The sequence below is a fragment of the Phalangium opilio genome, unplaced genomic scaffold (assembly GCF_054372755.1).
Source record: "Phalangium opilio isolate 3A_F unplaced genomic scaffold, DU_Popi_V2 ptg000540l_1, whole genome shotgun sequence".
Lineage (NCBI taxonomy): Eukaryota > Metazoa > Arthropoda > Arachnida > Opiliones > Phalangiidae > Phalangium > Phalangium opilio.
In genome coordinates this window covers 1,991,590-2,017,066 of record NW_028324244.1, presented here as the reverse complement: position 1 = coordinate 2,017,066, position 25,477 = coordinate 1,991,590, and the positions used below count along the sequence as shown (strand labels likewise).

The following is a 25,477-nucleotide window of genomic DNA, read 5'->3' as shown; positions in this document are numbered from 1 at the left end:
GGGGGTTACTGGACAGTTGACCAATAAATTTCACTGCAAGTTTCATACCATTTTTGGGCACTCCAGTGGACAGTGTCCTATATATTTTCCAGTCAAAAGAAGGGTCACTGGACAGTGGACACACGTATATAATTCTTATTTCCAGTCCTGATCTTAGGTTGAAGAATGACCAGCTTCATTGATAAACTGAACTAATTTGAAGTCTGCTAGTTAGATTAGCGGCAGTTTTTGGAAAACGAGCATCATGTCGGACGGAAAGATGTGCAGATTGACACAAAGGAAATTTAGATTTATTTAAAAAGGTAAATAATTATATTTTTATCTAATTGCGGAATTGAAATAGTTTAGTCATAAAGTGTGTTACCACGAACTTTGTAGCGACGTCACATGCTCTTATCTCTTACCTTATTTTCAGGCGACCATATTGGCAGTCGCGAGACGTCGTCAGCTTAGGCAATACAAATTCGGGACCCAATATTGACGTCACAGTTTTTCCCCCCTAGCTTCGTGGTAGCACACTATTCAGTTAAACCTCGGGATAGGCTTAAAACTAGGGGCCTAGTTTTCATTTGGGTACTTCTTCTTGGAGACTGAAGAGTCACTACCATGGATGAAGGGTGCGCGTGAGGAAATTTGTTTTCACTCTACAGGATAGGCAACTCTCTATCTCGAACGACAGATTATTCTGTATACACTCTGTTACAACATCGGTTGTCAGCACGCGCAATCTAGGTCTCTATGTAATTTAGCTTTGTACGTGCTGTCAAGAGACCATAAACTTCAGGATTTGTATAGAATATGTTCTCGTAAAAACTTATCCGTGTCAAATAATTAAGGCGAACAAATACAAAATGAGCTTTTAGCATTTTAATTTTTCAAGGTGGAACAGAACACTTATTTAGTACAGGCAAGGCAGGGCGTTGCGCGCAATATAGTAATAAATTTCGTTTATGAATTCCACCATTACGATAAAAATTTATTATTTTTATTAAAAAAAATACTTATTTTCAAAATTCCCGTTAAACTTGTCTCTAAGGCGAAGGCCTAAATCATCAACTTCTTATAGGGTTTTACAGTCAACTAACAATATTTCCAAATATATACTCCGCACGGGTATTCCCCGGTATTCGGAAGGGAAGGCGCACGTGCGGCGGCACCTTTGAGCTTTGAAGTCTGGGCGCAAGCGCGGTGGGGTTTCCCAGCTCGTTAAACTTCAAGGGGATGCCGATTTAACAGTGCCGATACTACATACCAACGGGTTGTGAACCACCTTCAGGACAGGGGTTTCCCCAAGAATGTAGCATTCCCCAGACAGGCACAATAGAAGCCGCCTATTGGAGAATGCGGAAAAATGGTACCGGAAACAGACGCGATAGAATGCGGAAAGACTAGCACTTTCTTTTTAGCTCCATCCACAATTATATCGTCATGAGTGACTTATAATTTAACGCCCAGACCGAACCTCTTTACTTAGGAAGTTGAAATTTCGCAGGGACGTCATTCTTAACTAGTAGATGATCATTAAGAAATATTTTTGAAATCCGCCGCCATCTTGAAAAATGGAGGCCATCTCTACCCTAGTTGCTGTTTACGTTAATCGCGTAGTACTTATTAAGTATATGATTGTAACTAGCCTTTAGCCCAATAGACGCGCGACAATTCTGACCAGAGATTTTTAGAAACGCCAAATTTATACCCGTTTTTGCTGAAAAACAACAAATGTTTGAACTACGCGATTAAAACCAAATTTCCCATATCGATTAAACTTAATTTCAAACTGCAAAACGTATAATAATTTCTAATTCCTGGGAGTTAACTATCCTGTAGAGTGAAAACAAATTTCCTCACGCGCATTCTTCATCCATGGATTATGCCTAATGAAGCCAATGGTTAATTTGTTATTAAAGTAAAAACACTCTTTTAAAATGGGTAATTTCGATTTATTAAATTTAAATATTTTACATTTTTTTTAACATAACGAATAAGAAGCGAGGATAGGAAGTTTTACCCACGAATTTGTCAATATTTAATATTTGAAAATCTTTGTTAGCAAATTTGAATTACAGTTTACTATAATGAAGTTTACATTGCCACTAATTTCTTAAGTTTTAAACGATCCCATAAATAAACAGCGAATTGAAAATATTTTATAAATCCTTCCTTTATGGGTAGAATAATTTACTTTAAGGGTTTTAGTTGAACCTTCTGGGTTGGTAAGGTAACAGGGCACGATATGTGGATATAATTTTTTTAGTTCACATACCGATTTTGTTTAACATACACAATGAAATCAAATTATGTTTAAGTAGAAAACAAAGTATAAAAAAATAAAACTGGCCTTAAAATTAGATTATACATAGATTACAGACTAGAAGGATTGATACCTCTTACACCAGGAGACCAGGGTACTTGGTACTGCGCTTTGTCCTCCTGGTGTAAATGGTATCAATCCTCCTAGTCTGAAAACTATCTATATGCAGTCTTTGGTTAAAAAAAATGACATGCCGTAATTTTTAACAGTAAATTAATTAACTGGAAAATTTTATAATTTACTTACGTTATGGTTATCTTAAATTATAATTTCAAACGTATTTTCTTTTTTTGTTATGGCACGCATGATTCTTTTTTTTTTTCATAGTTTATTGTTCACGTCATGATGACGTAGTTTAGTCGTCGCATTGTCCAAAGAGGTCAACAATATATATATATATATTTTTACTTATGTTTTGGGCCCTTTTGCAGGGGGTATAATCAATCTTAAAGTTCGTAACGCGTTGTTGTAAAAAGCACATATGATTTGTCCGGAATTTTATGATATTTTTTCGATATCACCCGTTGCTCCTTGGCTGCCGCGGACTTTAGGGATAGAGGGAAGGGGAAGGGGGGGGGGCGCTGATTGGTTGGATTTTAGTTGATGGCGTGCATTGTCGTTGACGTGACGACCATCATTACGAAGGTCGTCAGTGCAATGGCGCTCGCCCAACCTCGCCCTCCTAGGAGACCTAGAGAAGAAGGGGCTGAATTGCAGCCGTCGTAGTCGCAAGTTAGTATGCAGCCTTTAAAGGTGTCTCCCTCGAACCGAAACACACCGCATTGGTTGTCCATGTTTTCCAGCTATTTAATTACAAAAAGAATCAATTACAATGTCACTTGAGATAACGAAAGAGAAAAATAGCGATAGATCAGTATAGAAAATCCTAACAAGAGGAGTTTAGCTTCGTAAAATATTTATGGAGTTCTATAAGTATTTGAACGCCTCTCTGGGGGAAACTAAGACACTTTCTTTCTACTCCATACTTTATAATTCTCTCTGTTTCGAGTTAAAGATAAGATACTTACCGTACAAGCCCGGATGACTAGCTCAATGCCCGTGTCAACTAAAATGAAAAAATGTTGTCAGTTGAAACCAAGAGATAGGAATACATACAGCTACTAGGAATGATTGTGCTACATCCATTTTCACTCAACATATCTAGGCGGATAGACTTATCATTATCATTGTCCCCCTTAAATTAATCCCTCCTTGACACTGTATGTGCCTGCCCTTGCTGGAACCTAAACCAAGATTCTGTTGACAGACACGATAAAGTTTTATTCTATTCTATCTCGCTACGCTTTGACCCTCGCGTTGATCCTAACCAATAAAATTACAGTTATAAAGACGCCATCAGAATTATGAGGCGTGACGGATAGTAAGTTCTCAAGCCTGGTATACCCACAAACCCCGCATTGAAATTAACATAGGATACATATGGGGTATACCACAATTATTCCTAGTAGCTGTATGTATTCCTGTCTCTACGAGTAGGACTTAATAAAAAAAATAAAAAAACCGAACATTCATTTAGGCACTTAGCGGAAAATTAATTAGTAGACTTAATTGTACGAGGTAATTCTTAGCATACGTAATTTAACCCTACACGGACATCGATTCTTTTTGGTCTATTTGAAGCCATAACGATATGGGGTTACCTAAGTACCGCGATGTCTCTGGTCTGTCTGTCTAGGAATTATGAATTTGCATATTAACATGTCATATACTTGGACATTATGGAAGTACTTAGTCAAATAATATTAAATTATAATCCCCAGCACGTCGATGCACCTCGTTAATTATAATAATGAGGGTCAATATTAGTTCTTTATAAGTTATACGTAATACTCTATTTTTAATCCCTATGGATCTGATATTACGAAAGTATTTTAGGTTACATAAAGTCTTATATTTCTATACTTAATACGATCGCATTTCGGTAGAGAACCGGGGTTTGGAACCGCTGGTACGCAAATAACCTAGCTACATACGTGATTCCACTTATCTTAGATGGATTAATTAATTTAAACATACTATAGAGCGAGGGGCCAACCACCCAACAACGTAAAATCGTTGAACACGATGTACCTTTAACTGTACTAAAGGGATTACGCAAAATTAACCGAGTGTAGGACTTAAATTCTCGCTTCCGTCGTTCTGCTAGAACTAGCTCGAGCTGTAAGTCTCTCAGTAGCATTACGAAGTATATAGGTAGTGTCATACTTATGGTAGGAACATATCTTATAAACTTATGTTACTAGTAATCGGTTTACAGGGAGCTTGAGAGTGAAATTCCCCTCGCTTAATACTTATGAAAGTTCTAAGTACTTAATGGAAAGGTCTATTCTTAAGTTTCCTCTAAGTCTTAGTCCATTATGATTGGACTTACTTGTTTTGCCAATGACTTTGAGACAAAAATTAGCGGGGAAATGTCCGATATGACCTTCCTTGGGCACTTTGCAGCCTTCCGTGTATGTGCTGTGCGCTGGGTTGAAAGGATCTTGGCAATCGGTGTCCGTTCCGTTTCGGGAACTGCACGTGTAACAGCTGATCGCTTCACCTGTTGGAACACACACGGTGGTTAAAAATAAATATATCATAATAATAAATCTGTGCACGCTACGTCAAAAATGCCATAATGCCAGGAATGCACACAGCTAATTGGAATCAGTATGCGCCATGTTAATTTCCATGCGGATTTTTGGGCATACCAGGCTTGGAACTTACTATCGTGTCACGCCTCTTAATTCTGACTAACGTCTTTTCATCATTCGTCATACCATAAGTTTATAAGCTATGTTCCTTCCATAAGTATGACACTACCTATAGTTCGAGAACGACGGAAGCGAGAATTGAAGTACTACACTCGGATGGTTAATTAGTTTTGCAGGACTTCCATCTTCTCCTATTTAGTCTGCATTACTAAGCCTTAAACAGCGCCCAAGTCACCAGGCGTCTTCGCTTTACCTTGAACCTACGACCTACGTAGGTCACTTCATGACAAGCTCCAGTTTCTAAGTTACCAGTGACCAACTTATGGAACATATCTCATTCATAATGATTAGTCTAGCTAGATCTTCTCACAAAATCCGCCTAGATACGTTGAGTGAAAATGGATGTAGCGCAAAGATTCCTATTAGCTGTATGCATTCCTGGTGACATTAATAATTTAATAACAACGGAACGGAGAATATTTTCTATAAAGAATAGTATATGTCTTTTAGTATTGAAGAATGTAAGGTTATTTATTTAAAAAAATAGGGGGAGGTAGAAATATGAATTGTATCGTAAGACACAATTGAAAATATTTTATATTAAGTATTTCGAAACCACTATATTTCAAAATTGAACTTTTATTAGATTTTCATCAAATTGGTGTTGCTTAAGCGTGATTTTTGAAAAATGATTGTCAGGAAATTTTAAAATTAAACCTTGTTAACAAACCGGAAAATATTTTCCATATTTCGATAAAATTATTTCCGTAAATTTAATTGGCATCTTCAATCGAAATTTTATTCGTTATAGAGTAATGGCACCTCCCTGCCTTTGGCTACGTTATGTTCTATGAGAAATTAACATGTAGTGCCACTACTCTATACAAGACGAATATTTTTGGTAACATATTAAAACTTATATGTGACGTTGATCACGTGGCGTTGACGTTAAATTTCCCGGGGGCGGACACTTTCCAAAGAAAATGGGATTAAGTTTGGTTGGGTTGGGTTGGAACGCGAAAGTAAATTATTTCGAAATTATTAATTATAGTGATGGGAACAAACCGATTTGATGATATCGGTATTGGTGACCCTTACGTCACTTTAAAGGATAAATATCGATTCTACATTAATTTTTTTTTCGATTTATCGGTTAATAATCAGTAAAAATTTGTTAGTAATGTGTAAAAAAAATTGGTCGATATCGGTTTTATCAAAGAGGGTATAAAGAAGTGGAGTTGAAGATAGCAGCTTTTATCGAGTAATTTTGTGAGTTCTCGCAAATAAATTTTTATTTATTTGTTATATTTTTTAATTCTTATATCCGGTTGGTTCACCGCGTTTCAACCAATAAAAGAGGGCAGAGAAAGATGCGAGCGCACACCGGAAGCTTAGAGGTAAACATTCAAAGCGAGAACACTCAAGCCAAGCCCCTTCTACTCCCCCTCCTTATACCCTCTTTGGTTTCATTGGGATAAATAAACAGTTAAAATTGGTATCGATTTGAATCAGTAAAACTTCGATATAAAAATCGATTAAATAAATATCTCTTGGCCCTATGACGAAATGGTCAAACCTCTTCGCGCTAGATATTGTGAGAGTTGAATTGAATTGTTTTTCTTTAAAAGGTTAACCTTTCAATTCCGTGTTAATTCACTTCTGCTTGTCGGGACACTTTGATAATATCCATCAAGATAAATAATATCCCTTGGCTAATTAAATTTTCACGACAATCTCGATAAGAGGCAACTCCCCCCACCTCCGCCACCATCAACCATTGAAATAACGAGTCGCGACGCAGTGAAAAGAGTTAATAATGTCCTTTTCAATTTGATATATTCAACTTGAGGGACGCTATCTAGGCTCTGTCTTTCTCTCTCTCTGTCTCTGTTCAGGGACAAAGAATGGAGTCCTTGTCCATGTTTGATCGTCCAGACAGACAGACAGACCCCGAGGGACAGATGGATTTATCTATATATATAATCGATCGATTATGAAATATGCTCCACTCTTATAGCAAAAGAAGAAAGTTCTATGTATAATACTGGCCTATATTTATATATTTATACAGGGTGTTTTGGATAAGCCTGCCTTCCATAAATTAAGGGGCAGTGTTCTTTGGGAAATTTATTTTGAGTCGAAAATGTAATTTCTATGACCGATTTTGCCACAAGGGACACCCTGTTTTCGAGTTATGATTTCATTCTTTTAGTGATGACCCCTTAATTAAATTATTAATTAATAATTGTCTAAATCAGTTTCTTAATTAATTAAATTTAAGGCGTCATCCTTAACTCGAAAACAGTGTCCCTTAAGGGGGCAAAATGGAGATAGAAGTTGATTTCCCCAAACAACATCCCCACGCTTAATTTATGGGTTATGGCAGACTTATCAATCAGAATCACCCTGTATATCTCTATTCTGCATTGAGAGAGAGAGAGGTTGGCAAATATACGGTAGATGAATTCAGCAATCAGTAGTTCAATATTAGGTCAAAACATTTTTCGTGATTTTTATATGAATTTCAATGGAATAATCATCCCAAAATAACAGTAGTTTCTATTTTCGAAAATAAATATATTTGAAAGGGTTAAGTTTTATCTTTTATACTGACTAATGTTTGTAGACTAAATTTAGCGACGTTTTTGAAAATAATTAGGTCTATTTACCTCGAGCTACGAGAGTTGATGCTACCAGGAGAGTGGCTATCAGGAAAGTTTTTAGGTCGGTCATCTGAAAGAAAGAAAAAAGAGTAAATCAAAATGTTGTTATTAGATCAGTTGTTGTCGTTGCTAATAACAGGAAATGATAGAAGTGACACGTGGGAATATTTATGGTACCAAAATAATATTTGTAGATTTTATCATCTCCCATTTTTGATCTCACTATGGCCCAAATTGAGCTTACTGGTGGAGTATTGAAAACTAATTGGTAACATTCCATGTGTCGTTTCTATTTTTCCCCTGATAATGGAATTCCACGTTAAAACACAATCATTCACAATTCATAGTTGAATCACATTTGAAAAAAAGAGCCATTAACAGTCCCTTGTCTCACTTTTATGTTAATTTCGTCTCCTTAGGTAAACATTACACCATCCTATAGACCTTTCCATTATTTACTTGTACAGAAACAAACACATAGTTCTAGGTATTTCCCAGGAGCCACCCGAGTTAACTACACGCGAAGGAAGACTAGCCAACTGTCGCTGCATGCCTCTAGCGGTACTTCTTGGCGCCAGGGAAATAACCTACCCATGAAGGTTACCTCACCTCCCCGCCCCTGTGGTGTTTGTGCTTCTCTTGTCTAGAATTAATGGAAAGGTCTATTTTTCAAAGGACTACGTAGGCAGTTTTCAACTTTAAATGCTTTTTTTATACTCGAAAATGGTTTTATAAACCTTTCAAAGAGTTGTACAAACATTATGATTTTAAGATCTTTCAGCCAATAGCTGTTTTTAAAAAGTAAAACGGTTTAGAGAAGCGGAACAGACTAGAGTTAAAAACATTAGGCTTAGTTGTGTCTATTAAAAGCAGACTAAAATTTAATATTTAACTTCACATATTTACAATACCGGTAACGATTCGTGTAAATACAAATTTCCTGACTAACAACGGTTATTACATAAAAAAATTACTAAAAATTACATTTAAAAAAAAAAAAACATTTTCTCGAATACGCCCGTGTTATAATGCCCTATTTTTAGAACAGCCAGCCTTGATTAGCGAATAACACCCTTAAACTTTGGCTTTTCCCAACCATCTTCGTTTTGAGATCCACCCAAAGCGCCAAATATCGCTTGGAGAAAGGTGGTGAGATGGAGTAATTATTGCCGGGCTATGCGCGGCAATGAAAGTCTCCCAGAGCAGGGCCGGAAATAAGAAAAAAATCTTATAGGACATGTGTCCAGTGAGCCCCCATTTGACTGGAAAATTTATTGGACATTGTCCACTGGAGTGTGCTAAAATAGTGTCGCATCTTCATAGCCAAGCTATCAAAACTTAGGAAAATTTATTGGTCAAAATGTCCAGTGACACCCTTAGTTTTTTAAAAAGTTATGGGACATTTTAAAATTTTATTGGACAATGTCCAGTGTCCTGTACTTATTTCCGGCCCTGTCCCAGAGTACCCAAGGTGCGCACGCCTCCTACCTGTGTTGTTAAGCGCTGCAGCCTAGCGCCATTTTAAATTAGAAGCTAGTTCCTACGAATTAGAATCTATTTGTAATACACAGGGTAGGGGGTAATCATTGTATACCTTTTCGTACCAGGTACGACCTTACCAAAACACCACGCTTCGTTACCGTTCGATAGATGGGGGTACAGGTGCTATCAGGGTTGCCACAGGTCAGGGAAAACCCGGAGAAGTCAGGGAATTTCAAAATGGGCCAAAACGGTCATAGGAATGTCACGTTATTTTAAGAATTTCAACAACAAACAGGGAATTTTGTTAAAGTGGCTAAAACATATTCAGTTCAACCATGGAGATTACAACTCCATCTCGCCTCCCTCCTCTAAGGTTTAGAAGCGAATTTTTTCTTGTGGTTTTACCACCGAAGGTATTACCCTTTACCACCCAATATTTCTGCTAAATGAATCAGTTAAAAAAACTTCAAAAGGGAATTCCATTTTTCAAACTGAAAATCCTAGGCCTACATTTCAAGAGAGTTGTAAGAAATTGCTGGTTTTAGAGGCGTTTTTTTTATTAGAAATAAAAAATCCATGTAGATTTTTTTTTCTCTGCGCGGAATTCAATTCACTCAATATTTATCAATGGAAAGTAATATTTTATATTTAAATCCCTTGGCCAAGACGTTTTTATCAGAAATTCAGAGAAAAATAAGGGATTTTCGAAAAGATATTCTTTTCGTTTCGTTTTCTATCCGTTTTTAAGGGTTTTTCAATAAACCCCTCATTTTTATTCTATAGGGTTAAATTTAGACAAGACCCTAGCCTAAATCCCTTTCGATCCCTGACAATAGTTTTATCCTAGAATATACAGGGTGTTTCTGATAATCCGGCCATAAATTAATGGGGATGTTGTTCTTTGGGAAATCAATTTTGACTTGAAAATGTAACTTCTATCTCCATTTTCAAGTTAAGATTGTCCGGAGTATTTTACGGATAACCCCTTAAATTTAATTGGAAACTGAATTAAAGACAATGATTTCTAATTTAATTAAGGGGTCATCGCTAAAACACCAATTATTTTTGTTTCTATACACTTAGTTTCGTAGATCTGAATTTTAGTATAACGATTCCTTGAACCGTAAGTTTATAAGATATGTTCCATATAAGTTTGTCACTGGTAACTTAGAAACTGGAGTTTGTCATGAAGTGGATAAGGTAGGTCATAGATTCAGGGTAAAGAGACGCCTGGTCAGGCGCTGTGAAAGGCTTAGTAATGCAGTCTTAATAGGACCTAGATGGAAGTCCTGCAAAACTAACCAACCGAGTGTAGTACTTCAATTCTCGTTTGTCGTTCTTTTAGAACTAGCTCGAGCTGTAAGTCTCTCTGTAGCATTACGAAGTGTCATACTTATGGTAGGAACATATCACTTATAAATTTATGCTTAAACGTATACTCATTTCCGATTCTTAAAAGTTGAATTTAATCTCTCTAAATTAAAACTGAATTAAAGATGAGGCTAACAATTTAAACGCGGAACTTCTATAGCTTTCGCATCATATAAATATTTAAAGAAATCTTGAATGAGACTATGAGAGAGAGAAAAGTTAAATCAAAAGAAGATGCCGAACCGGTACGTTTTAAATTTTAAAATGTTTATTTAAATAAATGAAATAACAGAGTAAAATAATATTCAAGTATTCATTTTGATCTGAGAAGGAATAAGGAGAGCTTATAGACTAAGCTCGCTTGTTAGTTTTAATTCTCGTATTTTTTAAAATGCTTGTTAAATATTATACAGGGTGTTTCTGCTAACTCTGGTGGCATAAATAAAGGGGCAGTGTTCTTTGGGATATAGTAAGAGTAAACTTTAAAGACAATATGGTTTCTTCCAAACGTCGCGAGAGATAATTAATTTAATCTCTTGATATTTTACTTAATTATTCAAGCCCATACTGTTAGAGAACCAAATATTAGGTAGTTTTGGAATGGGAATGAATAGGGCTATAACACACTCAAAGGATTTCCATGTATCTCTTATAGAACCGGAGTTATAAGATGTTGTGTAAATGATAACATCTTAACCCTTTGGAGATAAGGTTTATGAGTATTTTTCTCAATTACTCGGGCCCTGATTATTGTAACCCCAAGTATTTGGTATCGTTTGAAAGAGGACAAACAGGACTATAACATACTCTTAGGACTTCCCCGTGTCTCTTATAGAACCAGAGTTATAACGCTCCCAAATTAAGATACAATATTTTGCTAATTCCCAGGCATATACTTGGTTATTCGAGCCCATTATAAAATTTCACATTTTTATATTTTAAGTTTCTAAAACTAAAAACTTTTTAAATTCGAAATTTCAATGGAATTTCTGGGAAATTCTTTTTAAAACCATATATACCTAACCCTCGTTACACCTATATTGTAATGGAGGCGGTTTAAATTAGACCCAAAATAGGTCAGGGGTGTAAACCGTGTAACTTTAAACCACCCTTAATCGCGCTTATAAAGTAAAAAGAAAAAATTCTTAATATCATTTTACCTTTAGTCTTTAGAAGAAAAGAAATGAAAAAAAATTAAAAAACTAAAAAAAGAAATGTAGGAATTCAACTATGAACTGCTCGAATTATTTCTTAAAAAAAGCTATTACCTGGCTATGGTATACTAATTCACGAGATAATTGATTCCTTCTAACGTTGTTTAAATATAGCTAAATTCTAAAATATAAAAAACTGGTTTGTAATGAAATTTTAAATATTTAGAACAAATGGAATCCCGCTGAGATTAACTCTCTTTAATTTATTAGATTCTTCATATTTTAATTTCTTAAAAAACGAATCGAAGCTAACACGTGAATTCAACAGATAAATTAATTTAAGAACCTTAGATTTCGATTAATTAAATTAATGAAGTTTCGTAATTATTCACTAATTACTGCACGCTGATTGGTACCGTTAGTTTTAAAGAACAATTACAACACGCTATTTTCTATTTATTTATATAACCTTCCATAAGTTTATAAGATATGTTCCATATAAGTTTGTCACTGGTAACTTAGAAACTGGAGCTTGTAATTTTGAAGTGAATGAGGTAAGTCATAGATTCGAGCTAAAGCGAAGACGCCTGGTTTTGGCGCTGTCAAAGGCTTAGTAATGCAGACTAAATAGGACCTAGATGGAACTTGGTCCTGCAAAATTAATTAACCATCCGAGTGTAGTACTTCAATTCTCGCTTCCGTCGTTATACTAGAACTATAGCTCGACCTGTAAGTCTCTCAGTAGCATTACGAAGGCAGTGTCATACTTATGGTAGGAACATGTTATAAACTTATGATATAACTATTCCATTTAGAAATAAAAAAATAAACTAAAGTAAACGTAACCTACCGTATATCGTGAGGCAATCGAAGAAGGGTCTTTCCTATTTTTTTTTTATGCTCTTAAAACAAATCGTTTTAAAAGAACTTGGAACAAAAACGTGACAAAAGATTGAGTTTGAAGAACTGTAGCACTTTTTTTACTCTTATTATTCTTATTCTTGTACTTCTTTGCTTTATCCCAAAGTTTAAAAAAAAAGAACTTCGTAATATAAGATGGAAATTCAAACGTAATAAAAACTAGATCTTCCTTCTTTTCTTTTACTTCTGGTTCTTATTTGAAGTGGACATTCGAAATATACTTCAAAAAAAGAAAAACCCTCCCTAACTAAACTTTATTTCCCGCAGCTTTTTAGTTTAGTAGTTGCAATCACTGAGTTGGGGTTTTTTTCCCCCACTGTTTTAAAACGTATGTTGCAAATCAAGAGCTAGTTTTTATCTAATAGCGTTAGATTTAAATAACTTCACTACTAGGAAATGATTGAAGAAATCCGATACGCTTTCTACTTATTGGTCTCTTAATCACTTTGCGTTCGTTTGAATAACAACCGAACCGATAAAATTATGACGTTAATAATTATTAATTATATTATACGTGAAGCTATATAATAATTAAATACGGGTTCGGTTATTTCTTATGCTAGACTGAATAATAATAACGCGGTTTCTCGGTTCTTTTCTGGTTTCTTATAAGGGTAAATAATACCCAAATTTCATGGTCCATTTCGCATTTGAAAACAATGCCTTGCCAACACCGTTGTTTTTGGATAGGTTAGAATAACTTTTGATCATACAACTACCTGCACGTGAACTTTAAAAAATGTAATTTGAAAATTTATACGAGATTTGCTAGTTTTTATTATTATTATTTTTTTTTGTTACTTGTAATTTGTTACAAACTTCCTTAGGTATTTACGAATTTAGTTAGACAAGTTAGCCCTCAAAGGTTGCTATGTAAATTTGTTTTAAAATACATACATAAGATTATAAGTGATATGTTCCTTCCATAAGTATGACACTTCGTAATGCTACCGAGAGGCTTACAGCTCGAGCTAGTTCTAGCAGAACGACGGAAGCGAGAATTGAAGTCCTACACTCGGAGGGTTAATTAGTTTTGCAGGACTTCCATCTAGGTCCTATTTAGTCTGCATTACTAAGCCTTTGACAGCGCCAAAACCATTCACCAGGCGTCGTTCGCTTTACCTCGAATCTATGACCTACTTGATTCACTTCATGACAAACTCCAGTTTCTAAGTTACCAGTGACAAACTTATGGAAGGAACATATCTTGTGAACTTATGGTATGAAAAGTTGAATGAAAATTAACATTTTGGGGAATACAGTTTACTAAAGGGGAGGTTTTTTATTCAATTTAATATCGTTTATATCTCAGTTGGAAACAAATTACAATATTTCTCCTAATAGCTATTTCAATCTTGAGTTTTGAGGCCGGAAATTTGTTTATAAATTCCCCAGATATATTTTGTTGGTCCCTTGATTATCTTATATATTTATTATTGTCCCAGTTTATGTTAGAATATCGTTCTTAACGTTATACATTCCCGAAAACATAAACCGTTAAGTAGGTAGATCTATAATATTGACTTCTCTCCATAGTCTTTCTCGCTCAAAGCTGAAAGACGCGAATAATATATCTTTAATGGAGGTTCGCACGCTAAAAATCCAAATATAGTTTTTGTACGTGTTAAAGGGGTCGGACATTTCGTATTACGGACAATAAAAGTGTCCAGATTTTACTCATCAATTATTGACAGTTAGGGAATGGTTTTCGGTGGTAAATTTAGATGCCTCAATATTGATTTTGATGAGTGGAATTTTTGAAAAGTATCCGAGCTTTCTACGTACACATTATTTTTGCACAACCCCAACATTTTTTTCCTTTAACAATATTAATCAATGGAATCCACGTAATTTCACCATTTCTTTTTCTATGGCAAAAAAAAAAGAAAAGAAACAAAACAGGTGGTATTGTTTCTAAAATATTCAAAACAATATTAGCCTGATTTGTCCGTGGGTTTGTACCCCCTTTTACGCGCCAAATACAGCTCCACCAAAAAAGATTTAGACCCTCCTTATTGTCATTAATACAGAGTGATACTTTAAGGTCTGTCAGATATTAAAGGGGATGTACTTTGAAGTCAAAAATGTATGGTAATTTTACCCACAAGGGACACCGTTTTAAGTTATGTTTTTGAGCGTTTTAGGGATAACCCCTTTATTAAATTAGAAATGATTGAACTTAAATTTAAGGGGTCATTCGTAAAATACTCCAATCTTAACTTGAAAACGTTGTCCTCCCTTGTGGAAAAATGTCTTAAAAAGGTAATATTTGCTTCGAGTGTATTGACTTCTAATTTGCGAAACCGCCTTTTCTTCGATTATTTTAACGAGCTATGGGTGTAATATCTAGTTTTATTCAAATGAAGTGGTGGTGCTTTACCTTCCTTATCGTGGGTTTAATTCAAGGACCACCCTCCCCTCCTTATTTTATTTCTAATTTGAAGTTTCGCAAAACAACCTCTAACAACCTCTTTTCTTACAATTATAAACCGTTAAGGGTAGGGTACTACACGTACGACAATGGCATGCGCCTGATGTGACCTCCTTTGTATTTTGTTAAATGCATGGTATTTATATCGTAGTAACTAGTTTTAAATTAAATTGTTTATTTCATGTCCCTTTTTAAACGAATGATTAGTTTAAAACGCTTGATTGAGTAATTCGGAAGGTCCACATGGACGTCGGAGCTTGGTGGTTTTTAATTTATGGTTATGGTTATGGGTTGGGTTGATTTTATGCAAATTATATCCCCCCGTATTTATAATTAATAAGGAACAGTTTAATTAACTGTTTCCGCTTTCTCAAATGACGGAATAATAATTAATAACAAGTTTGTTTTTAAAGACAGTACTAAATATTTATAATTTGGAAAAATCATAGTTCATTTGCTTCATCGTTGAACAAAAAGCTCAGATTCTAAATTTGAATACTTAAATTTATGTAAATTTAAGTGAAACAAATACAATCGTGTTGTTTAAGAATCAAAAACATTGTCGCTTCCATATGTCATTATTAATGTCATAAATATAAACCCTTAATTTACATATTCCGACACTTTAAGCTTACTTTTTATAAAACCAACATTACAAACATTCAAGGTATAAAAAGGTACATACCTTAAGAGCTATAGCATGTAGAATATAGATAGTATAGTGTCCTGCAGGATCTGAAGAAGCAACACGGTGATGATAAATTTTTTTCTCAGTTTTTAGAAAAAATCTCTAACCATTTTTTTTCGTCATTCATTCATTCATGATGCTTACGAAATCCTACATAACTCGGTTACGAGTAAAGGGTTATATTCTTTACGGATACGAAAATGTACACACGACAACACGGAAATGTATTGAAGACGCGGAAATATATTGGCCGCGCGGCACAACCGATCGAGCTCCAAGCTTTTACTGAACCTCGTTCGAGTCCATTCCTTTCGTATCCTCCTTCAGTGGTTTCGCTTTCAGGGAGCGACGCGTTACGGCTACGTTTTCTACGCTAAACATCACCGCCCTCCGAAATTTTCAGCTTCAGGAGAGCGAAGGAGTTGGGTCATACGTAGAGTGAAGCCTTTTTAAACCTTCTACGAACGATCCGACCTTAAGGCGCGGAAGGGCCCTACTCCTATGAACTCAATCCTCCTTGTCTACCGCTATTTAACTTCTCCACTTTACACTAGAATAACGGGATTAGGCTTAGCTTCTTTTTCCTTCCTTAAGACGGTTCAATTCAACATAACGTCGATCGAAAAATATTTTGGAGGGAAACTTGGGTTGGGAGTGAGGTGTAGCGTAGAAGAGAGGAAAACGCGCCTGAAAGATGCTCAGTTTTCGGAGATTTTCATCCCTGTAGGAGCGAGGATGCTGAACTGGAGGAGGATGAGGTGAAGGAAAAAGGTCAGCAGGAGAAATTGAGGAAAATTCCCGCGCGCGCGGGTTGAAAAAAGCGGGAAAATTTGGCGCGCGCTTTTGGCTTTTGCTTCCGTGCTAGAGAAAGTTTTCTCTATAAAGAATTCTGATCGCGTACTGTACTTTCTGCTGCTTGGAGAAATTATAGGATTTTTACTTTTGCATAGCCCAGCTCTATGAAAAATCTATATTTTTTTATATATATATGTATATACAGTATAGAGAAGTTAAAATAGATTTTTAACGATTCCAGTTGGAAAGGTTGAGGCGATTTCTTTAGTTAGTAATTTGAACCGCGCTGCGTGGGATTTGACTGCCGCATTGAAATTCATAACTTGATGTATAATATTTCAAGCATCTTTTGCAGGGTTCGTACAAACCTGGAAATTTCAGGGAAATACGTTGTTGACTAAAAATTCAGGGAAACATCAGGGAAATTTGTCAGGGTTGAATAAATTTGCCCTAAGAATTTCCAACTAAGAATAAACACTTCTGTTGGTATTTTACCTGCATTATGATGAGTCAGACGAAACCCTTTTACTATAAGATAATTATGGAGATTTTCTAGTAAACAAGAAAATTTTTAACTAGTATAATAGGAGAGAAATTAATCTTTAAGATATTCTCGGCATTTAAAATGCAAAGTGTAGTGTTGAATTACGTAGGCCTATAGAAAATCGTAACTTAAAATGCTTTGCCCCTATATGCAGACTTCTCCCTGAGCACCGGAGTGCAGCGGGTGAAACATTACTACAGGCGCTTTTTTAAATATACGCGAGTCTACAATTAACTTTAAATTAAATTAATTTTAAGCTTAGGTAGATTATTATAATTTTATATTGTACTAAATTATAATATGTACTAATAATAATGATGAAAATAAATTAAAACCAAGGCTGGCATATTTGAATAAACTTTATTAACAATTAATACAAATCATTTTTAACAATTCTAGATTGGTTTCTATGTACAGGCACAAGATTTAATACAAGATTAAGCGGTTATTCAGAGGTAACTTCCGCATTTATGCGTGGCTTAATGGCTGTGATTCCTAATCCAATTACAATAGCTCCAATTGTGAATCCCTGAGCTAGAACTCGAGCTCTCATCCAAAATTGAGAGTTTTTAGAGTTGCCCTTCTTCATGGATACTAAACCCAATGTTAAGGCCGTACACGTAGCTAATATTCCAACTGGGACAAAAGGGTTGTCCTTAGTTTTTCGCATGAATTTCTCTTTGAAACCTTCAGTTTTGGGCATGGCATCGACTTGCTCTACCATTTGAACCCATTCTAATTCACTCATGCCAAGCTCTTTGGCCGTAATTCCCTTTTCCTCCTCATATTTCTTATATTTATCTCCAAATAACTTCTCATCCATTGTAATCTATAATTAATTTAATGCAAATATAATTAATGTTATATAATTCTGAAACGGGAATGGGGATAAACATCACGTCAAGAACTTACTTGCTTTTGTTTTTCAATCAAAATATTAACAGAAAGGTTTTAACAGTAGTTTATCTTTTTATCTTTAATTTGAAGTTTATTAAGTTTAAAATATTTTAGAAATTACATTTATTTACCTACAGACGTTTGTATAACTCTTTCGGGCCTTTAGTAGGCCATTTTTAGACCAAAATCGTAAACTAAGGATTTTGGCGGCATCTTTTGAGCAAAATACGCGGGAAATTCACGTCCGACTCTAGCAATAGGCCGTTTCGATAGAAAACGGCTTTAAGCTTGTGCGCGGCTTTGACTCTTATATTAATTTTGAAGCGCCGTTCCAATGTAGAAGGCGAAAACCAGTTACTATTTTGGCCGCATTCGATAAGGGGCTTCTTACCAAGCTGGCCGTACGTTTTTGCGTAACCACGGTTATGAGATTTTAGAATGAGAAGCCGTCTTCGGAATGTAAGCGGCAAGGTGTGGTTTATATTATGAAAATTGTAAAATTCGTCACACTTTTGAAAATGTTTTATTAAAATTAAGTTTAATATAACTATTTTTATAATCGAGGCTTACGCTACATTATAGTATTGTAGGCAAATTAGACGTGGTACGTAATTTTATATGAAAAAAAATAGGTAGTAGACCCATATATTTACGCGTAATTTGCATAATATTAAAGCTGGGGTCCCATCGTTTTTATAGAAAAATGGGCTTTTCTACTCTGTTTTTATACGTTTTATTTGTTTCATCATTAAATTATTTGGGTAAGTTTAAAGTTAATGGTTCTATTACGTTAAATTTCAACCATAATGTTCGTAAACAGTTCAAAGCCAAAGTTGCCCATTGGGATGGGTAGATTTTGAAGAATCGTGCTACAGGTTTACACGTTCGCCCCTTAAAAATAGGGAAGATGCCAGACAATATTGCACAGCTTTTAACGCGGCAGATTTAGTCTCCGTTGATACATTGGAAGAGCACATGTTTATATCAAAATGGCTAAGAAATAACGATCCTTTACATAGGAGGTACATTCCCTCGAAGACTAGTGATACGTTTCTATGGTTAACGAATAAATTCACGCGATTGTTCTTATAGATGGTTCACCAGTGGAAGAGACACTGGTGAAAATTCCTGGGTTTGGGATGGTGATAGTACCCAGTTTAGCAATATTGACGCCCTCTGGTTACCAGATATTGATTATAATTATTGGAAATACAGTGCTTATAAGTAATTAACCGTTTTTACAGCGATGGGTGGGCTATTCGATCTAATTTTTTGAATGTATTAGCTATTCAACCTCAATGAACCGTTGGGGTTTGCTCAAAGTTGACCCCAAAGAAGAATTAAGCTTCATTTGCGAAGCTCCCAAAGAACAAATTCACCAAATGGTGATAATGGAACGTACTTTAGACTATGGTATCTTGGAACCTGATGAGGAAAAACTACCCAGAGGACCAATCTTTATCATGGAGCCCAAACCAGCGGTCTTTGATACCAGCGATAGAAATCAAAGAAATGATGTATCATTGAGATGCGTCGCTTCCGGCTACCCCGCACCCGTTTACACGTGGTTCAAGAAAGAAACCGCGGAAGAAGACACCGAAGGGCGACGTATTGATCCATTGGTCGACAACCGTTATACTCAAACTGATGGAACTTTGACAATATACAACCCTAGTCAAGAAAATGACCGTGGGAAATATTACTGCCAAGCTTCCAATAAATTTGGTACCATTGTTAGTGAAACTGCCCAACTTGGATTTGGAGGCGTAGCCGAGTTCACCAAGACAAGATCCGCGGATCGTGCCATGGAGAATTGGGGCAAAGCCTTATCTTGCGATCCTCCAAAAACCACATCTGGAACGTATAATTATTATTGGACGAGAAATTCCTTCCCAAATTTTGTCCAGGAAGATGCCAGGGTCTTTGTTTCGCACGATGGAAACCTTTACATATCTTCAGTTGAAAAAGTGGATGAAGCGAAATACGCTTGCAATGTTCATACCGATATTTCTACCACCGGCAAAACAGGAGCTTATTTTCAACTCATTATTGTGCCAGGGTGTAAGTATACAATTCGGCGGCGCCTTTTGACCTTTGACTTTGAGGTTGATTAAAAGAAAATAATATCTCTCTCTCAGCTTCTGGACAGAAACTGTTGTTTCCCAACAACTTCCCTAAATCTTTCCCTGATGCTCCGCTTGTTGGAGATAACGTTCGCTTAGAATGCGTTTCGTACGGATAGTGAGTGTTCTTAGGTCTACTATAATGGGGTCAGCGACTTATAATGCGTTTTTTTAGTCCAATTCCGAGCTATAACTGGACGAGAAAGGGTTCATTTGGTGAATTACCAGATGGCTCTTATCAAATGTCGTATAATCGCGTCCTCATGCTACCCAAAGTTAGAATTGAAGACATGGGCGAATATACGTGCACGGCCAGTAATGGCAAAGAATCTATTAGTAAAAGCATCTCTCTTAGTATCCAAGGTGATTACGCGAAGAATAAACTAAACTTTCTTTCAAAAAAAAACCCTAATTCTTTCTACCATTCTTCAGCCAAACCCGAATTTACCATTCCACTTGGCCATAAAGTAGCTGATCGAGAATCAACTATCACTTGGACTTGCGAAGCCTTTGGCATTCCAGACGTTACTTATACTTGGCTTCGCAATGGCCAAGTTTTAAATTCGAATGATTTGAACACTTTCGATAACCCTCGTTATAAAGTTCAGGATAATGTTTTGGTAATTGAAGCGGTCCAACAATCGGATGAAGGAATGTTTCAATGTAAAGCCACTAATCAATTAGGGTTTACGTTTTCAACTGGACAATTGAGAGTCATGCGTACGTTAATTACCATTCCTCGGGTTTAAAACCGAGCTTAACTATTAAAACAAATCAACAGAAATGAAACCGTCTTTCGAAAAACATCCGATGGACACTGAAATGTACGCGGCGTACGGTGGCAATGTCACGCTTCCGTGTAAACCGGAAGCCGCTCCTATGCCGGAATTTACTTGGAGAAGGAATGGAATGAATGTTGGAATAGGAGGAAGAATTAAACTTCTACCAAATGGTTACTTATTTATCACGAATGTCGGTAGAGAAGATGAAGGTCGGTATACGTGCGTCGCGAGAAACTCCATGGGTAGTGACGAAAGCGAGGGACGTCTACTCGTTTTATGTAAGACTGATATATCCGATGTCTTTCAATGGATACTCTATAATCTTAACGTACTTTTTTTGAACAGCACCCCCTAGGTTAATAGAGTATCCATCCCCGAGAGTTGTAGCTAGAGTAAATACTTCCGCGGAACTACCGTGCGAGGCGTCTGTGAATCCCATTCTCGATTTGGCTTATATTTGGCAATTAAACGGATTAAGAATCGATCCGGAGATTCACCATCAATTTACCTTATTAGATGATCGTCCTGGTTATCTTAGAATTCAAAATGTAACCCTGGCTGAAGCCGGTCGCTACAGGTGTATTGCCAAAACCTCCATCGCTAAAGTATCCGCGGAAACGGAGTTAATAGTGATAGGGCCACCTGGCGCGCCTGGAGCCGTTCTTGCAGAAGATTTGAACGCAACTTCCGGTAGAATACATTGGAGCGATGGTTCTATTAATGGAGCTCCAGTTATAGCTTATACAATTGAAGGAAGAACCAATCATAATTCAACATGGGTTACATTGTCGGCTAGTAAGATCTTTAACGCAATGTACGAAGATAGTTTTCGGGTGTACGTAATTATAATTGTGTCCATTCAGATATTACTTATTGGAGAAATCAAGTCGATGCGGGTCGAAGAGAAGCCCAATTAATCGGGGTCCTTTCTCCATGGAGTACTTACGAATTTAGGGTTTCCGCGTTTAACGAATTAGGCGCGGGACCACCTAGTGAACCTAGTCCTCAGTATAATACTGAATTGGATAGACCACACGCGGCACCAAATAATGTTGGAGGAGGCGGAGGAAAAACTGGAAGTTTGACCTTAACGTGGGATGTAAGTGTTATTGATTGTTAACGATGTTTTCAGTCTAAGGGATATGTTTCTCATCATTGCAGCCTCTGCCACCTCAAGAATGGAATGCCCCCTCAATTTGGTACAACATTTACTATAAACCGATTGAATCCAACGCGGAACCAACGAAGAAGAGTTTAAAATCTCTGGGAAATATTGGAATGTACGCCGTCAACGTTGGTGATGAGAATTACTACAAACAGTACAAGATTGCCTTACAAGCGGTCAATAAAAAGGGGGAAGGACCAATTAGTGATGAAATTGTCATTTATTCCGCCGAAAGTAGTACGTATTCCATAATTTAAATGATTAAGAAGTAGGTTTTAATACTTTTTTTGTGTGAGCAGTGCCACAAATCCCACCGAGCTCGGTCAGAGCCGTACCTTTCAACTCGACGTCTTTGAATGTATCGTGGGTACCACTTGACCTTACGCGAGAAAAGATTCGAGGAAAGCTTATTGGACATCGAATCAAGTACTGGAGGAATGGAGAAGACTCAACAACCGATTCAATTATTCTTCTAAGTCGAGGAGAAAGACCTTGGAGTCTTATAGTTGGTCTTCAACCCAATCAGGAATATTACGTTTCAGTTATGGCTTATAATGACGCGGGAAGTGGACCCGATAGTGAACCATTCTTAGCGAGAACCTACAAAGCTGGTAAGGTTTTTCGTGTACTTTAATAATCTGAACGTTTTTTTACGAAAATAATGGCGCCTTTCAGCACCGTTACGTCCGCCAACGAGTGTCAGAGTCAAAGCCATAAGTCCAACTAGTGTCACTGTGATATGGCGTGGTGTCTTACCATCTACGCAAGAAGAACCCATAAGTGGCTATAAAGTTAGATATTGGGAAGCTGATAAAGACTACACGAGTGCCAAAGAAGTCCATAAATACTTGGATGGATCTGATTTGGAAGCGGTTGTCCCTGGTCTAACGCCGGGTAAAGTTTATAAGCTGAGAGTCATGGCCTTCAGTATTGGTGGGGATGGTAAGATGTCGTCACCTCCGTGGGAATTTAGAGTTGGTAAGTACTTGTCCAACTTTATTCCAACGATAGCCATTTCTAGCTAAGCAAAAGTTTAAGCGAGCCTTGACTTTTGCATTAACAAAGGTGAAGGCGTCATGTCTCCGTTAACTGCGAGCGGGAATCAAATCACGACTGGCTTTTTCACGTCGTTCTCTCTCGTAATCTGTGCCATTTTCTTCGTATTATGATCAAGTAGGGTATGAAGACATCATTTCTTTCAAACCCCGAGTGTATACATACATTCCATTTTCTTTTATATTTACGGTACTTTTGATATAATCATTAATGTTTTAAAGGCATCGGCGACTTTAATTAATAAGTATTTTTTAAAAAGTTTTTAAAAATTAAGTTGATTCAGACACATTCCAATCAAGAATATTTAAATTAGTTTTATTAGCTAGCGATTTCTTTTGTGATAAAAACATTCCCCGGTATTTAATATAAGAATCTCCGGCAATAAGAAACTCAATATATGGTAAGTTCAACCGCAAATGAACTAATTTTACATATCGAGGGTATTTAAAAAAAGGAAACTCGTCATAATGGATTGTAAATAGCGTTTCTTATCTCATTTTTAACATTAGTAATAACTAATATGGTATTTTTAAGTTTTCTTCACGGAATAGAGGTTTCAGGCTTAGATGAAGTCGTAACTCGTTACATTGACTTCAGTTAAGTCTGAACAAAGCGTATATTATTCTAAATTCGTTCAGAGGATGTTAAATCCGTCCATTTTTTAATATTCCACGAGTTAATTTTAATTCTAGTTAATCTAGAGTAAATAAGTGATTTTTTTTTATCTCAATGTGTTGTTTAACGAAAGAAAGAAACGTGTAACAACATTTTTGTAGGTAACTTAAATTCTGTTTTGTTTTTATTTAAACAGAATATATTTAGTATTTTTGTACAATTGTCACAATAAATTGTGAACCAACATTTCGTTTACATTGTATATATATATTACAAGTAATCATTGCGTTGCGTATACGCGATTCTACGGTTGTTGAAGAAGAGATAGAAGTTCGTTATACTGATGTTGTTTTTCCGCTTCCTTTTCCTTCAAATCGTCAATAATATTCTGGAATCTTTGCTTCAAGGCTTGATTCTCAATTGTCGCGATGTCCACTTCTTGAGCTTGTCTTCTAGCTTGGATATTACTGATTTCCTGTTCAAGTTCCGCCAATTTCACCATCAACATGGAGGAATTATCATGGTCATTTTTGACTAGTTGATTCAAGCTTTGTTCCGCGGCTAAAGTTTCCGATGCTGAAGCGGCAGCAGCGGCCTCGTTATCCTCAACAGGATATTCTTGATCTTGAGACTGATCCGAGATGGCAAAACCAGGACTATCCAGCATTCCTTTCGCAAATTCCGTGACGAATTCTCTCGGTTTTGATTTACGATTGTGCTGTTGGGAATTTCCAGAGAACATTCTACTGTTGTCCTCATCAGCGGAGTCTACAATGTTAACCTCGTCTTCGGAACTACTGAGGACTTCGCCAAAGATGTTTTGTTCGGCAACATCCAATGACTGAGAGTTGCTGTTAATGTTACGCGGTCTAGACATGGAAACTCCGTTTGATACTGTGCCATCTTGATTGGAGAATCTACTCTCCCCTTTCTCATCATCCGCGTTGACAACTTCGTAGCGGACGTGAATAGCTTCGTTGTCTTGTCTAAATAATCTTTTAACTTCTTTCTCAATTTCTGGAAAGTCGACGTATTTTTTCTTCAGCGTCTTTCTGAATCTCCTTTTACGGACGTTTTTCATGGAAGGCGTGATGCCGTGTGGCCATAGGAACTTTTTATCTTTACTATCTTTTTTATCTTTCTTTTTAGGCGATTCTTCTTCTTGTTTAACGTTGCCCTCCTCCTCTTCGCGGCACATAACCATTTGACATATATCGGCGGTTTTATAAAATGTTTTGCGATCTAATGTCTTATGAGATTCAATCAGACAAGGTAAGTCTACCACTTTGGCGGACATGTACCATTTGTCAAATTTGACTGTTCCATGCCTCATGTCGGGTTCTAACTGAATGGTAAGACGTTCTTTCAAATTCATAACCCCGGATCTTACAGCGGCGCGAAGACTGGCTGCGGGGGTCGGGGGTAGTCTCAATACAAATTGATTTTCAAGTTCAACAGGGGGTTCCTGTTGTTTATTTCTATTTGGGTCTTCAGGCGGTGGCATTTTTGACCGTGTACCAACTACCAAGAGTCCAGGGGAGGTACGTAAAGGGGTCGAAAATGTTTCGGAGGGTTTGTTATACCTAGCTGTTTAACTATTAAGATGTAATTATTCAGATATATTTATGTTTAATATCAAACTTGACACTTAAATAATCAATTTAAGAAACGTACTCAAAAGCTTTGTTCTCAACTCGCTTCCAAGACTGCGAGACAGTATGGAAATGCTGACGTCACACTCAGCGTTTCGCTTATCATAGCC

The 25,477-nt window shown here is 36.5% G+C and overlaps 4 protein-coding genes and 1 long non-coding RNA gene across 11 annotated transcripts in view; 1 reads left to right on the top strand and 4 right to left on the bottom strand.

Moving 5' to 3' along the window:
• Positions 1-186, bottom strand: part of LOC149588603 (uncharacterized) — a 437-nt gene extending 251 nt beyond the window's left edge. Inside the window, exon 1 of the long non-coding RNA XR_016379913.1 lies at positions 49-186. This is a non-coding gene — a long non-coding RNA (uncharacterized LOC149588603). The remainder of the gene's footprint in view (positions 1-48) is intronic.
• Cont (Contactin) lies at positions 168-23,961 on the top strand. 4 transcript variants are annotated; one of them, XM_089862373.1, is made up of 15 exons: positions 168-302; positions 18,674-18,735; positions 18,795-18,996; positions 19,067-19,198; positions 19,260-20,035; positions 20,113-20,215; positions 20,273-20,460; positions 20,530-20,817; positions 20,879-21,157; positions 21,225-21,674; positions 21,743-21,978; positions 22,041-22,281; positions 22,344-22,655; positions 22,720-23,022; positions 23,110-23,961. In XM_089862373.1, the coding sequence occupies exons 2-15, from the start codon at positions 18,678-18,680 to the stop codon at positions 23,211-23,213; spliced, it is 3,672 nt and encodes a 1,223-aa protein (XP_089718499.1). In that variant the 5' UTR covers positions 168-302; positions 18,674-18,677; the 3' UTR covers positions 23,214-23,961. The 4 variants fall into 4 exon arrangements, with proteins under 4 accessions (XP_089718499.1, XP_089718497.1, XP_089718498.1 ...); XM_089862371.1 differs by lacking the exon at positions 168-302 and adding an exon at positions 18,270-18,578; XM_089862372.1 differs by lacking the exon at positions 168-302 and adding an exon at positions 18,270-18,578 and having other exon boundaries at positions 18,651-18,735.
• LOC149588592 (UPAR/Ly6 domain-containing protein bou-like) overlaps positions 1,919-25,477 on the bottom strand; it is a 105,503-nt gene continuing 81,944 nt past the window's right edge. The window contains exons 1-5 of one of the 3 annotated variants that reach the window (XM_089862385.1): positions 15,736-16,425; positions 7,698-7,761; positions 4,704-4,874; positions 3,340-3,377; positions 1,919-3,114 (exon numbers count right to left, since the gene is read on the bottom strand). In XM_089862385.1, coding sequence (XP_089718511.1) covers positions 2,908-3,114; positions 3,340-3,377; positions 4,704-4,874; positions 7,698-7,761 — 480 coding nt within the window. In that variant the 5' untranslated portion in view covers positions 15,736-16,425 and the 3' untranslated portion in view covers positions 1,919-2,907. Of the gene's footprint in view, positions 3,115-3,339; positions 3,378-4,703; positions 4,875-7,697; positions 7,762-12,548; positions 12,777-15,735; positions 16,426-25,477 lie in introns of those variants that run through there. The other 2 variants (XM_089862386.1, XM_089862387.1) reach the window with 2 other exon arrangements.
• On the bottom strand, positions 17,419-18,200 carry LOC149588602 (HIG1 domain family member 2A, mitochondrial). Of its 2 annotated transcripts, none has more exons than XM_089862389.1 (3): positions 18,110-18,200; positions 17,990-18,051; positions 17,419-17,906 (listed from the first exon to the last, which is right to left on the bottom strand). In XM_089862389.1, the coding sequence occupies exon 3, from the start codon at positions 17,898-17,900 to the stop codon at positions 17,523-17,525; it is 378 nt and encodes a 125-aa protein (XP_089718515.1). In that variant the 5' UTR covers positions 17,901-17,906; positions 17,990-18,051; positions 18,110-18,200; the 3' UTR covers positions 17,419-17,522. The 2 variants fall into 2 exon arrangements, with proteins under 2 accessions (XP_089718515.1, XP_089718516.1); XM_089862390.1 differs by having other exon boundaries at positions 18,106-18,174.
• Taf7 (TATA-box binding protein associated factor 7) lies at positions 23,868-25,477 on the bottom strand. Its single transcript, XM_089862383.1, has one exon. It carries the CDS (start codon positions 25,217-25,219, stop codon positions 24,020-24,022), a length of 1,200 nt encoding a protein of 399 aa, XP_089718509.1. The 5' UTR covers positions 25,220-25,477; the 3' UTR covers positions 23,868-24,019.